The following is a 14,771-nucleotide window of genomic DNA, read 5'->3' as shown; positions in this document are numbered from 1 at the left end:
ATTTTATATATAGGTAATCTTTTCCTCTGTACAAAACCGATGCAAACCACAGAATATTAGAAATGGTTTAATTTTCCTAAAAAAAACCTTCACCATCCAGTTCAATTAATATATTAGTTGGCTCTTCTTTGGTGAACGCTATAATACAACAATAAACTGCAATACTCATCTGTATATAATGAAAATGGTCTAGTTTCCGTAAAAAGACCTTCATCGTCCGGTTTAGTTAATATAATAATTGACTCTTCATCTTTGATGAACGCTATAATAAACCAATAGGTCAGGATCGATTTGTACATAAAAATGAGGAAAATGAATTATCCTCAGCATTCGATATAAAGCAGCATTAGAAATGACCCAATATTCCTGAAAAAATTCTAATCAGTCTAAATTCTTATTTGATACATTAGCTATAGGCCTTCTTCTTCGGCGAACGCTATAATAAACCAATAGGCCAGGATCGATCTGTAGAGCGGAATGGTTGGGAATGGTAGAGAGATGGTGGAAATGGTCCAGTGCAACTAACAACGCTGCCAGGCGCACCCGCCATGCTCTTTAATTGCTCGTAGAATCCAGCGGGTACCAAAGGGGAAGCTTGCAACCACCGGGGCAAACTTTCCTCGTGAAAGGGAATGAGCTGCCGAACTATGTAATCGACCGCGCAAAAAACTTTACCCTTATCCTAATCCAATCTTCCTGAATCTCCCGAAATCTTTATTGACCGTCGCCGTGCGTCTTTTACACCGACGAAACGACCTTTCACCTTAAGCCCTTTCCACTCTTTACACGGATAGAACAAAGAAGCGACTAGTCCAGTAATGAATTATATCACTCGATCCTGTTCCCTTAGAAGCCTCAGCTATAATATATATATATATATATATAGTACACAGAGACGACTCATTTCCTCCAACAGCACAGAAGATGGCAAATATCGACGAATTGTCGTAACCAGTCGCGTTTCCGGTTGAAGGTTCTGCCGAAGGACGATGGTGACCAGACTGAAAATAGAGAAAAAAGAAACGGGAAGGATGAAGAGGAGTACGGAGCAGTGGTGTCTCGAGCTTGGGGAGGCGAAGAAGAGGACGCGAAGATCCGGACTTTCCTGGTGATTTGTGGAAAACAAATAATTGTCAGGGCTGCCAATCACAGGCTTGCTTCGCGAAATTGTCCCGTGTCTCAGGGTTAGTCTTTGATGAAAATCTGTCGATTTATCTCACCCTTCTCCAGTCTCCTCTCTATCACCCTGTACTACAGGCAGTTACACAAAAAAAATCATTAAAAAACAAAATACTGCTGGAGAAAAGCTCGATAAAGCTACTTACGGTTCACGATTATACGATTCACCTCGGGATCTCTACCTCGGGTAGGATCGTTAATGCAAAATTGAAAGTTCCACCGAAACCACGACCCAAAGTAAAAAAGTGTGAATAACGTTCGTCCATCGTTCGAGGGTCTCGGTTAAAAGCTACCAAGTACGTGTGTGTAATCCTGGCTTTCTTCAGGGTCTCCTTCGGGTCATTGTGGAATCAACGGAAGTAGTAAAGTTTGCTCACCTGTCATAATAGTAGTCCCTGAAACAGATAGAGAAAATTTTATTAATAAATCGATGGATTTTCTTGAATTAGCAAAATAAATGGGGGGAAGAGGGGGGGGGGAGGTACTATACATAGAAAGCAGCAAGGTGCAACGCGCAAGGAGAAAGATTTAGTAGCTTGCCTTGTCTGGTGTGCACATCCGGCGTAAAACAAAGGAATGTTTTACATGTATGACGAATGTAATGACTATACGAGGTGGATGAAATATTCAAATTCTTATCGCTCGAGGCACTCGAGTCGTCGTAAAAAGTGAATTAATGTACTTTCCGTCCGGGAAGTATCGATTGCCGAAGAACTTGTTTTTCGAGCTTCGATTCTACACTCGCACAGTGGTACAATAAATGCTAAATTATTTCTTCTCTACGTATATTCCTAGCTATCGCGAAGCATGCATCTTTCGCATTAAGACTATTCTATCGTGGAGTCTCTCGGAGCAACCAATCAATATTCACGTCGAGTTTGCTTCGCGCGAAATTGGATCTTGACTTAATTGTATATATATACACATATATATGTGTGTGTGTGTGCATTACGCACACTGTAGCAAAATCCTGAAGGAACAGGTGTTACCCAGTGTAACTATATATTGTGTAATGGAAGGATTTAGCAGATTCTGCATAAAAAAAAATGTACAGTTTCTTCTTTCAAATCAGCTGTTTAATTGTGTTCTCCAAATTCATCTCTTCCTGGTTCACCACTTCATGGAGGAATTCTCTGAGTTTCGAGGCGGTTGAAAGAAGGTTAAAGATTTGAAAAGCTTTACAAAGGTCTTAAAGGGTGCACCAGGAATGGGGTATTATTGGGAGAAAATGATTTGTCGCTTTTATGGGATAAATTATGACGCAGCGTAGTATATATATATATAGTAGTGAAAAGAAAGAGGAATAAGAAGACAAGTAGCTGGACGTTTTCGCAGTTGGCTTAATTGTCGTAATCCTCAAAGAAGCAAAGTAATTGGCAATTTTGTTCCGGTAGTCGGAAGCTCCGGGACTAAGAATACAGTCTGGACGTCAACTCTCTCTCTCTCTCTCTTTATTTTTCTCGACGAAAGAGTCAGAGAGGACAATGCAAAGCCTGACCACAAGCTTCTCTCAGCTATGAACTTTAAACAGACTAATCGAGTGTTCATCGCGTGCTGGCAAGATAAATTCAAGTGACGTCAATGAAAATTCGTTTATCCCTCGGTGTTCCTCATTTCCATCTCTCTCTCTCGTGTCGAAGAAGAGAAAGCTACAGCGGTCCTTTGCCGGACGAGGAAAATCATCGTCCGAATCTTTGCAGAAACGCGCGTAGAGCATCGGTATTTGGAATTAATAGTGGTTGCGAGCAACAAGTGCTGACTGAGCACAAAGTGAAAGGACACGGCTCATTTGAGTTCTTGTGGCTACTATGCACTCACATACACATATATACACACACACGCGTATGTAGTATATAAATGCGACCATTTGGAAATGTTAATTAAACGGAGCTGTTAATTAACGTTTCAGGATACAAATAGAAGAGAGCATTTTCTATTAGCGTTGTGAGTAGAGAGACTTCCGGTTACGTCTGCGGGCTACTGTCCACTACTACTACGAGTTCTACTACTGACGCGAAGTAGCGAAGGCTAATATGTGGCCAGACCATTCCTCATCATAGGCGTAGGCACACACACACACACATAGTATCGCTATATTTCGAGAATTACTCGCTTCGATAATCCTCAATCGTTTCGCTTTATTCGTGCTCGACCATGCTGGACTCCCTTCTCCTACAACCCCCCCCCCCCCCACCCCCCTCACCCTTTCCCAATCCCGAAATAGTTCCAGGAATAGGGAACAGGGATTGGGAAACAGGTGCAGATTCGAACCTGCCAGGAATATTTCATAAATAAAAAATTCCTTCTTCCTCTTTATATGCACGCTACCACTGTATTTATTTTTTTATTGTTCTCCCCCTTCCCTACTCCTTCCCAACCCTCTCATAAAAAATTGTCAGTTACTAGAGATTAAGCTATATACAGCTTCTAAGAAATTTCTCGTTAATCGTAGCGATAAAATTTGCATTTTTTATCGAACTCCAGTGAAAATGCTGAACGCAAGGTGGTCGGGGCTTATATTGACTTTATTCACTTCGCGAGGATAACAAAACGTGTTTCACTGGTTTCCCCCTCGCGCACACATACGTATCTATATAAATATACATATATGCACGGAGAGTAGATAATTTATTTTCGCTTAGTTAGCTACGTGCACTCGTTTGATTGGAGCCAACTGCCATTTATCAATTTTTCCTCCCCCTCTATTATTAGATTTGATTTATGCGCCAATATAGTTTTCTGCTTCAGGATTCTGCCTAGCCAGAGAACTACTGCTCAGGATCCATATACCTCTACGTGCACGTGTATGTACATATGTATGTGTGTACGAGAGAAGTTGTAAACGTTATTGGTCGTCGCGTGCAAAGTCAATTTAAACGAGATCTAGGCTTGAATTAATAAACGATAGATTTTGTAGGAGAGAAAACTAGCTTTCTGTGATAGGAAGGGGTAGCTGGCATGAATTTGCCATTGCCCCGCTACTAAGCCATTTGACGTAGTGTTGCATTTCAGGTTAGTAAATATTATATCCGTTCGCTGAAGCTCGCAAGCCTGCAAAGTTGGAAGCGTAGCGGCCATCAGCAAGCTCTACCTTATCACAATTTCAATAAAATTTTTAGCAACGCGATACAAACAATGCTTTTCGACCAATGAAACCCGCTGGATGCGCGAAAATTATTTCTCGCCTGCTCTTTAGATTATTATTATTGTTGCTCTAAGATCCGTTATTATTGTTATTATCATAGGAAGGCCGAGAGTTCCCGGAGCAACCTTCCCCCCCCCCCCTACAGCCCCATATACAAATACAAGCGTGCCACTGTTTGCACGGACGGTACACGCGCGCCATATACGTATATATAGCGACATTATCGCTAAATCGCGTTGGCCGCAAAAAGGAAAAGCGCAAGAGTGGTGGGAAATCGAGATGCGTGAATCGCCATCACCGGATTCTGTTTTCTAGCTGAGTTCAGCGCGAACGTGATTTTCGAGCACTCAAGCGAAGTGGAGAATGGTGTCCAGAGCACGTGCCTCTGGGCTAATCCAGCCGTAGTCATTCTCCGACCCCCTCGCCCCTTCTGCCTTCGCTTCAAACCCTCTCCACCCACTTTTACTCTTTCGCTTCAAACCACCCCTCCCCCCTACTCTCCACCGTCACTCTTTCCAGCATTCTAAACTCGTGCATTTTTTCCCCCCACCATAATTGCATTCGGGTCTCGTGCATCGTATTAAGCCTCGTTTATTATTATATCAGCTAAATCCAGTGGTTCATCGAAAGGAAAACAGGTGGAAAAACATAATTTTTATGTATATATATATATGTAGTTAAACAGCTGGTCGTGGAATTTGAAAATATTCGCCCATTTAGGCTTCATTATTACTGAGAAAAATATTATTTAAATGAAGGAAATCATTTGTGCGAATATAATGATTATTAAATATTTATACTGAATGTTCTTGTGAAATTTAATTAAAGGATGAAATGTTATTTTGTTGAAATAATTTTTTTAAAATTATTTTTTATTAAAATCAAGTCTTTTTTTGGTATTGTTTAAGTATTGGTTTGGTTGCCGATCATTATTTTTTTTGTACTTCTATCCTCCATGTACTCACTCTGAGAGTTTCGTTTTGATTTTCTTGCTAAATTTTTGTGATTGTTTTTCTTCTAAAAATTGTTAATTTCGGACCACATAAACTTACGATTCATTTATTATATTAGCCGTACGTCCATCGGTTCGTTCGAAAAGAAAAACAAATTATAGAGACGCGAATGCGTTCGTACAATCAACAGTCAGTTATAAAAAATGAAAATACTCGCCAATTCTGCTTTCGGTATCTCTAAAAAAAAAAAAAAAAAAAAAAAATCATTTAATTCAAATAAATGATTCTCTCAATAGTACCAATTAAATATTAACTTGATATTCATATAAAATTTAATCAAATGGATTAAATCGGATTGAAATGATTTTTTTAAAATTCAATCAGTTATTTATTCAAATTAAATACACGTTTAATTGGTACTGTTCAAATAAAGATTTACTCCAATCAAATGTCTTTTTTTAGTCCTTCATCCCCGTCCCCCTCTACTACGTTCCAAATACTCATCAAATATTTTTCCTCCACGATAATTCCAGCAAAGTCCATCAAACTTTCGATTCATTTATTATTAAGCACATTTATTTATACATAAGTAAATAGTGCAGTGAAAAATAAAAGAAATTCTCGTAAAAACAGGAAGCACTTATAGCCAACAGCCAGTCTGAACTATACATATATCTATATTTATACAAATACACAAACTGAAAATATTTTCATAAAGCGAATGAATAAATCGTTGATGAAGATGATGATCGTTTCATTTGACATTCCGGTGGCCATTGAACATTCCAACATTTGAGCGTTTTCCACAGGAAAACACGACACTCGCAGACGTTTCATTTTGTACGGCTATTGATCGCCAAGTCAATTCATATCCGACTTTGAGTTATCGACACGTAAAAGGGTCCTCCTGTCGTCGCACGGGAATAAAAATATCGACGCTTGTACAAAAGTCATAAATACCTATATTCGACTAAAAGATTATCACTGCATGCAAGGTATACGCATATTAAAAATAATAAAAAAAGAAATCGATTTAGCAATAGCGTTGTTTATCCTTTAATTCGTTTAATATAGCGCAAGGGGACAATAATGCCAGGCCAGTATGAAAATGCGCTAACCATGACGTCAAAACGGCGTCCGCTTACGAAGAGTTTTATTGAAATTCTTGAAGAGGATCTTGAAAAGAATTCCATTCTTTTCTCCGTCGTCTCATCTCGAAACTCACGCGCTCGGGGATGAAGCATCGGATTAAACGAAAGTTTTCTCACGATGCGTCATGCGATCTTCAACACGACCAGCCAACAATCAGAGGAATCCCTTTTATAAGAATGCAAACATTATTAAATGAAACTCGATCATTCTGCACGATTTAATGCTACCTTCGAATTTTATCAAAATAATTCCACTTTAAATTGAGTCTCTATAGAATAATCATGATTGTCACACTCTTGTTGTTGTAAACATGGCTAACAAAAAGAGAGAAGGTTTTCTCACGCATCATTGCGACCAGCCAACGATCAGAATCCCTTTTATAAGAATGCAAACTTTATTAAAAGAAAACTCGAGCAAATCGAATTCGTTCAACAAAAATAATCCACTTGAAAGTTGCTCTGCATATTATAATTATGATTGTGTCACACTTGATATTATATAAATATGGTTCGCAAAGAGAGAGAGAGAGAGAGCGAGGACTATATCGCCCTCAATATTATATATATATATATATATATATATATTTATACGGTTAACAAAGCCAGAGAGAGACAGAGAGAGGAAATTCGATTTCACGCGTTAATTTAGCCCGTGGAATTTGAAACTTTGGCTCGCGTCGAACGGATTTGTCCGCTAATCGACCAATAACACACGCGCTTGCTTTCGGTTTCTCGCGAGCTTGCATGACAATTATAATTATCGCGACGAGTGTCTATTGAGTCCGATGTACGGATCCATATCGGAAACCCATGGGTATATCTAGAGGAATTTGCAGGCCGACAGACAATATTGACAGGCTCGCGTGGGAGAAACTACCATATGCCGTGGTATCGGGCAAATAATCTATGGGAAACGTTATGCTAAATCTAAATCTATCCATCTATAACGCTACAATATATATATATATATATATATATATATATACATATATATACGATAAATCACTGCGGCTTTAAAGAGCACGACCGATAAAAATTACAATTATAAACACAGGAGAGTTCCCCAGCTTGGATTTCCATAATTGCGAGGGATTTATACTTGGCTAAATTTCAGCCTCGAATTTGAGGCTCTCCTCCTATGTACTGTATATGTACATATATATACATATATCGGTAGATACATATACACGTGGTACGCCAGGGACCATTTCTCAGGCGAAAGCGTTATTCTGGATGATGCTAAAATGGCCCCCAGTCATTAGATATGCATTGCCAAATATGCTATAGTATGTATATATATAGTCATTGTTATTTTGGAAATTTGAAGCATGCACGAAGAAATTCATAGATATGAAAATGACCTTCTCTTGCATGCATATGCGCGCGAGGAGAGGAAAAGCGGACATGTCCATTAAACGTAACGAACGCATTTGCATACTTTGTCTCCGGCAAATAGGACTCTTTGCTTCGCTCGTAATCTTTTCCGATACAAACTTCAATTATATCAATCGATTCCAGCATTCCTTTTCTGGCTTATATATATATATATATATATATATATGTGTATGTGATTCTCGTACAAGGATGTGAATGTGTGCACTTTGAACCACACGGTTGACCGTCCATCGAGTTCTCTCTCTCTCTCTCTCGATGAAACGCGCGGAATAACGAGGAAAAAAATCGAGAGAAGAGTATATAGGAATTCTGCTGTGAGATGTAATTTGATCGGGAAGCTCGTGGTATTTAGCGAGTAGCACATAGACCTTTTCAAAGTCCACGCCTTTTTGACGAATGCTATACGTATATCTTTATATATGTATAAGCGCACTAGCGACACTCGTATATATATATATATATATACACACACGCATAATCGCGGAGAGTCTGTTTCGAGTGCAACAGGCTTCGCGTGGAATTGATCGAATTAAAGCTGTGATAGTTGCGAGAGCCAATCGTTGATGGCGAACGATCGATTAATCGAATGCAGTTTTCATTGTGTGTACAGTTGCTTCTGTCCTGTTGACCGGTCGAGAGATTAAAGCTTCCTCTGTGCAGCCGCATCTCGTCCTTTTTGGATTGCTGCGGGTGAAGGGGGACGTGGGATAAGTGAGATTTTTTGCTATGTTGCTGGAACGTGTCCTCCACGTGTTACCGAGGACATTGCGGAGAATTTGCTAGTTTCGTCATTGGAGTTTGGACGAGTGTTCGGGAGGAACCAATTTGTTTCAATTTTTTGTACCTTTATTGCAGTTTTTTTGAAATTAAAGAACTAATAATTGCTGAATTAATTTGCATTGTGTACAGTCACTGCAGTCATGCTGACCAGTAGAAAGATTAAAGCTTCCTCTGTGGAGCCACATTTCATCCTTTCTGGACTGTTCCAGGTAAAGGAGACGTGGGATAAGTGAGATTTTTTGCTACGTTGCTGGAACGTGTCGTCGAGGACCTTGCGAACAATCTGTCATTATTGTCACTGGAGTTTAGATGCGTGTTCAGGAGGAACCAATTGTTTTCAGTTTTTTATGTTTTTATTGTAATCTATAGAGATTATAAAGAGCTAATAATTACTGAATAAACGACCGATTGATTCAATCCAGTTTGCATTGTTTAAAGTTGCTTCAGTCCCGTTGACCGGTAGAAAGATTAAAGTTTCCCTTGTAAACTCGAATCCCATTCTTTCCGGACTGCTGCAGTTACACTGAAAAGTACAATAAGTGAGATTTTTTGCTACGTTGCTGGAACGTGTCGTCCACGCGTTATCGAGAGGACCTCGCGAACAACCCCCACCACCACTGCTACGTTGGACACGCGTGTTCAACAAGTACCGATTCGTTTCGTTCTTTCTTGGATTTATCAGAATCTTGCGGACAACGATGCACGCGGATCCAGTGACAACAAGATTGCAATCAGTGGGAATGAAATGGAATTAATGGAGTTTATCGCGCAGGCGCGTTGTTGTTCCTATTCAAAGGCTGTGTGTGCTTATTATTGTACACATATACTCACACACACACGCCTATACATAGATGGCACACGAACCAGAGCAGTAGCGCATCGGGCAATAGCATTTGGTTTACCGCAAACCACGGCATAACTCGGCAAACCTTACCCCCTCCCCCCCCCCCCCTACACACACGTCGCCATGTACCCGCGCCCCACCGAGCACTGTCCGTTAAACAACATTGATCGGTGGCATCCGTACAGTTAATATTCCGTTAAATTGAATAATCCGATCATTTTCGTGCGCTATATTGTTTAATTACTCTGGCAACGCGCGACAATTCGGTGGCACGAAGACGCGTTATTAATAATATCGTGGTTGTTATTACGGAAATAGCATTGCGTGACCAAGCCGCGAGCGAATTTTATAATTTTTCGGAAAATTTTGAAACGACCTGTAGCGGAAAGAAAGGCGGTACCTCGGGCGAGCCGCGTGGTGGGGGTAGCGGAGGAGTGGGGGTAGCGCGAGACCCCCAACACTAGACATAAATATTAATAAGCAGCGCTGAAATTCACGCTTATCGCGCTACCGTGAAGATTTACATGAGATAACGCGTCTTTCCCTCTGCAGCACTCTCCCTCTCGGTATCCGACAGAAAACATGTCAACATTTACATACGAGCACCGGATAAGCGAGTCACGAGGATCGTTTTGCACTCCGACCGAACTCCTCCCCCTCGCCGTTCGTTCACACCCACCGACCCAACCGAGCAAATCGGTACGACCCCCCTTTTCCACCGCACTGACCGACCGCGATACTTTTATCGCTTCTTCTTGCACGTATCCATCTTGCAATAATATTTAATGTATTCCTTCCTCGATACTTAAATTTACAACTCATTAATGACAAACGTGTCCGATAATACTCCGCAGTCGTCCTTTTTGTTATTCCCGCGCACTGCGCTATTTCACTTCCGGAAAATTAAAAGGAAAATTGCGAAAATTCCATAGACAAAAAATTACCACCGCTGCGAAACACTCATCGTGATTTTTCGCTTCGCCCGTGACTGCATTCACAGCGTGTCAAATTTTCAGTTACGCTACAAACGCTTTCAGCACCCGCGTCTTCGCCCTCCATCTGGAATAATATCAATTTTCGTTTTGTACGCCAGCGATATTCTGGATTTCCCGGAGCATATTTCATATCTCCTTTTGCCGGGACATTTAAGTAAAAAATAATGGGAATATTAATTGTAGATTTCATTCTCGCATGCGTGTCTATATAGTGCGGCGTTTAAAAATTATACTTGCAAACAGAGGGTACATAATTAACGTCACTGACACGCACCGTTATCCAAGCCCTCTTGTAGCCCCCCCCCCCACCCCTCCTCCCTCCTACCGCACATTTCGCTCGCACCGTTCCACGGTAACAGTCTCCTCGTACGGTTGACCGTGTGTGTATATATACGCGGAATCACGTATGTTTATGTACCGGTCAGCTGAAAATTTATTGCTCCGCTTAAGAGCTTTCTATTCAAGCAACAATTTCCACGAAACTGTTGAGGAACGTAATTGTAGCGGTCTGGCAGTTCTGCCACAGGCCTGACTTCAGAAAACTTCACCGTATACGTCAGCCTGTCGATATCACCGGCAATTTCAGAGTGGGCTCGTTCAAATGAATTCTCCCCCATTCACGCGTTCTCATATAGATTTGCTACGTTTAAAATGATCAATAGCCTCTCTCTCTCTCTCTTTCACTTGGATGTACTAATTGTCTCGCTTGACTTTTCGGGAATATCGATAAATTATTGGTGTATAAACGAGATGATCCAATAGCAATTTTTGGAGAAAAGCAAAACAGCACAGTTTCTTTTCGACACATTTTCCCAAGGCAGGAAAATCGTGTTTAAAAACGGCTATTTATAGTTACAGCTATTTTTCGTTAAAGGCAAATTTATCAGGTGCGAAAGTGGGCTTTCGGGAAAGTGGTTTAAAAAAGATTTGTCCTACATTCGCGTACAATCCCCCGACTGGAAAATTTTATCAGGGTCACGAATAAGGTACGCTGGACTGGAATGTTGGAACCTGATCAAGGTCGTCACGAGTGGTCACGTAACACCTTGATGAGACAAGGAGCTTATGAGATAACCTTAGAAAAAATGGATAAATTGTTTTATGCAAATTTTACAGGGAAGAAACATATTGCAGTATATTTTCGTGAAAATTGGGCTATTTATCATATTTCTAGATATACCGTGTTTGATGTACCGTAGTTACAAAATTAATTTCGAAATTATTTTAAGTTATAGTAGAATTATTAAGACTTTCCTCCAATTAGTTTTCAATAAATTACATTACTGCTGCTCATCAATATACTCTACACTCAAAGTTAAGAGACTGCTTAAATTTTCTGGCTACTGTTACTATCATTTCTTGTACTACATTGGAAATGGGACTATGGGAATTATAAGTGGGCAGAAGAAATGACTCTCCCGTTTCTAGAAACCGTGATATAACTATAATAATATTATATGCATGTGGTTGTATTTATAGATATCACTCAATCTCAATGGACCCTTCGAATCTACAGTATACACTAACATATTAGATAGCCAACTGCTAAATTGACTTTATTAAAGCCCTTTAATTTATTTTTTTTTTTATTCTTTTTAGAGTTCAAGCTCAAAAACTTTACTAAATTATTAATGTGCTAGTGCACGGCGTGCAAGTTAACGCACAGAGTCAAAATTTTTACACAACATCAAAAATTGGGCACGGCCTTGAGAAAAAACGCGCAATCCAGAACACGTGGGTAAATGTAATTTAACCCTTGACTCAGACCACTGATCATTTTTAATTATAAATAAGGATTTACACTTACCAATATTGATAAATGTACTTAACAATTTTGGTACTAAATAAATTGTTTTTCAATTAATGCGGCCCCAAAAAGGGGCCAGTTACCTAAATCGGTACAGATATTTATTGACCTCATTTGAGGTACAATATCTGTAGACTGCCCATACAGAACACTTGACTAGAAGCTCTCTTACAGTCGTTTGTTGCTGTACGGGTTTCGTACATTTAAGGATATTTAGTACGGTAACACTTCCTTCGTATATACGTGTCCTGTACGAATAGTACTAGCGAGAAACTTGCGTAACGTCGCCACTTAGCGTCGGAACTGCAAACTAATCAAATACAATGATCCATCGGAAAACCTTACAACGGTGCTATACGACTCAGGTTGAGTATTTAATAACATTAAGCATCAAGTACCGTTGGTCGTGATTAGGGGGAAGAGCGAGGGGTGGCCACCGTCTCTCAGTATTCGCTCTCTCTCCCTCACTCACACTATCTCTTATTACGGCGCGCTTGCGCGCCTCGCTGGGCCCGTTCACGGCGAACCAGCGGTAGAGCTTTGCACTTTGCCTCTAGGTGGCCCCCACAATTACAGGCTCTCTCGCTAGCGATATTGATGTCGCGCAATTATATCCATCGGTCCCATCTGGCAAGTGTTATCTGCCCTTATCAGGGCAAACACAGGATTTTCGGTGATATCCCCGAATTTCCACTTTTTGATGCCTACTTGGGTATTATGCTGACGCGAACAACACCCGAGCAGCTATCTCTTCTGTAGATCGTGATGACCAAGCTTGGTAAGTATCACTCACCGCCTTCCAGCGAACGATTACCATTTGGCATCTTTGCTCTCTTTACGGGAAGGATTCGGAGGACTGCCTTCAACATTGACTCCCAGGGACTCGTCTGGGACGGCTCTCCTCTCCTGGTTCCCCTCGGCTTCGGAATAGCCGTCGAGGGTGGGGGTAGTTTCAGCATCTAGGAGGCTTGAGGGCCACGTGGCCAACTAGTCCGCGTTAAGGGGGGCTAGTGAGGTCTCCCGTTTATCTAGGGACTTTGGTATGGGGACTTTTGGCGGGCCTACTCACCGCAAAGGTTCCTACACTCGACAATCAGACATGCTGGATATTTTTGGGGCGACAAATTCCCTAGGGTTTTGTCGTTCGGGATTTCCCAGGGATCGCCTAAAATTCTTTGTAATTTTTGCATGCGGCACTTTCAGTGCATTGTAACTTATACGTGTTTGTAAATACTCTATATATTTCGCTTTTAGTTAATTGAATAAATCTTAAACTTTGTCGACTGACAATTCTGTCACTTTTATTTCGAGCAGACCTTCCCATCTCTTTTTAGCAGTTCCTCGAATCGACGTCGGCACATTATTCGCAGGATCATTATACAAAAATTCTGTTCGGTTCCTTCCATAGATTTGCTACGTTTCAGACGATCGATAGTCTCGCCCCGACTCTATACACTAATTACTCTATCTTGACTTTTGCAAAATACCAATCTACCATTAGAATACAAATAAGCGATCCAGCAGCAAAGTGCGAAGCAACGCAAAGCAGCAGCACTTGTACTTGACAAATGCTCCCAAGGCAGCAGAATGGTGTCCCAAAATAGCAACAGCAGCTATAGCTAAGGGTCAATGGGAATTAAGCGACGGATTTATCAGGTGCGAGAGAGCTTTGGAGAAAGCGGCTTTAAGATATGGTGTGCTGGAAAAAGGAAGGATACGTATGCTGCTGCGCTGGTATGTATGGCATAGTACATGTACAAGCATGTATCTTAGTATCGTACATGGGAGAAATGCATTTAAGCACGGTACAGTTGTGTGTACGTCTGGGATAGATAGTGTCGTGGGAAACGTCGATTCCCTTTTTGCGAGTTTCCATTCTGTTTAGTCTCCTTTTATTCTACTTTCCGGCCCCTTATACTCTTCCAGCCGCTTCTTGCCGACTGTCAACCGTGAGAAACAGTTTCACGACGATTGTTCGACGCAATGTTCCATTTAGACGGATAGTAAAGCGCGCCACTTTTAGATAGTCCCCCCCCCCCCCTTTCAACTCCATCCGTTTTTACGTCTCCGCGATCCCCACGAAGCTTTTTAGTCCTTGTAATTGTTCGCCATCATCCAAAGAACAGCGAGTAATGCCCACTGCATTTTGCGTGCATACATGCACGCATTTCGCGTTAAGAACGATCTCAATACTATAACTGCCTTTCGTCAAAATAATTACTGCATCGTAACACTGTACTGCTTTAGTCGACTGATCGTGAGAATAGCGACGAAACATTGATGACACTTTACAGAAACCGGTATACTATTAGTTTATGGGCGTGACGTTTAGTGTCGCTCTGAATATTCAACGGATCCATGCGTATATGTTTTATTTTTCGAGCGGCTTAAAATTTCTTCTATATATATATATATATATATAGTGTACGTATATAATATATACATATATATATATACGCGAGAGAGTACGTCCATAAATCCGGCAGAGCAGCAGCGTACACTCGACCCACGAAAATCATGTT

At 40.8% G+C, this 14,771-nt stretch overlaps 1 protein-coding gene across 1 annotated transcript in view; it reads right to left on the bottom strand.

Moving 5' to 3' along the window:
* The window catches only part of LOC136774082 (uncharacterized), a 47,182-nt gene that overhangs the window by 10,506 nt on the left and 21,905 nt on the right, over nucleotides 1-14,771 (bottom strand). The window contains exon 4 of the mRNA XM_066728165.1: nucleotides 1,557-1,574. Coding sequence (XP_066584262.1) covers nucleotides 1,557-1,574 — 18 coding nt within the window. The remainder of the gene's footprint in view (nucleotides 1-1,556; nucleotides 1,575-14,771) is intronic.

The sequence above is a fragment of the Prorops nasuta genome, unplaced genomic scaffold (assembly GCF_024137725.1).
Source record: "Prorops nasuta isolate Cenicafe-Biocafe unplaced genomic scaffold, Cenicafe_Pnas_1.2 PNAS00006, whole genome shotgun sequence".
Taxonomy (NCBI): Eukaryota; Metazoa; Arthropoda; class Insecta; order Hymenoptera; family Bethylidae; genus Prorops; species Prorops nasuta.
The sequence above is the reverse complement of the archived record's forward strand: the minus strand, read 5'-3'. Positions and strand labels throughout refer to the sequence as shown.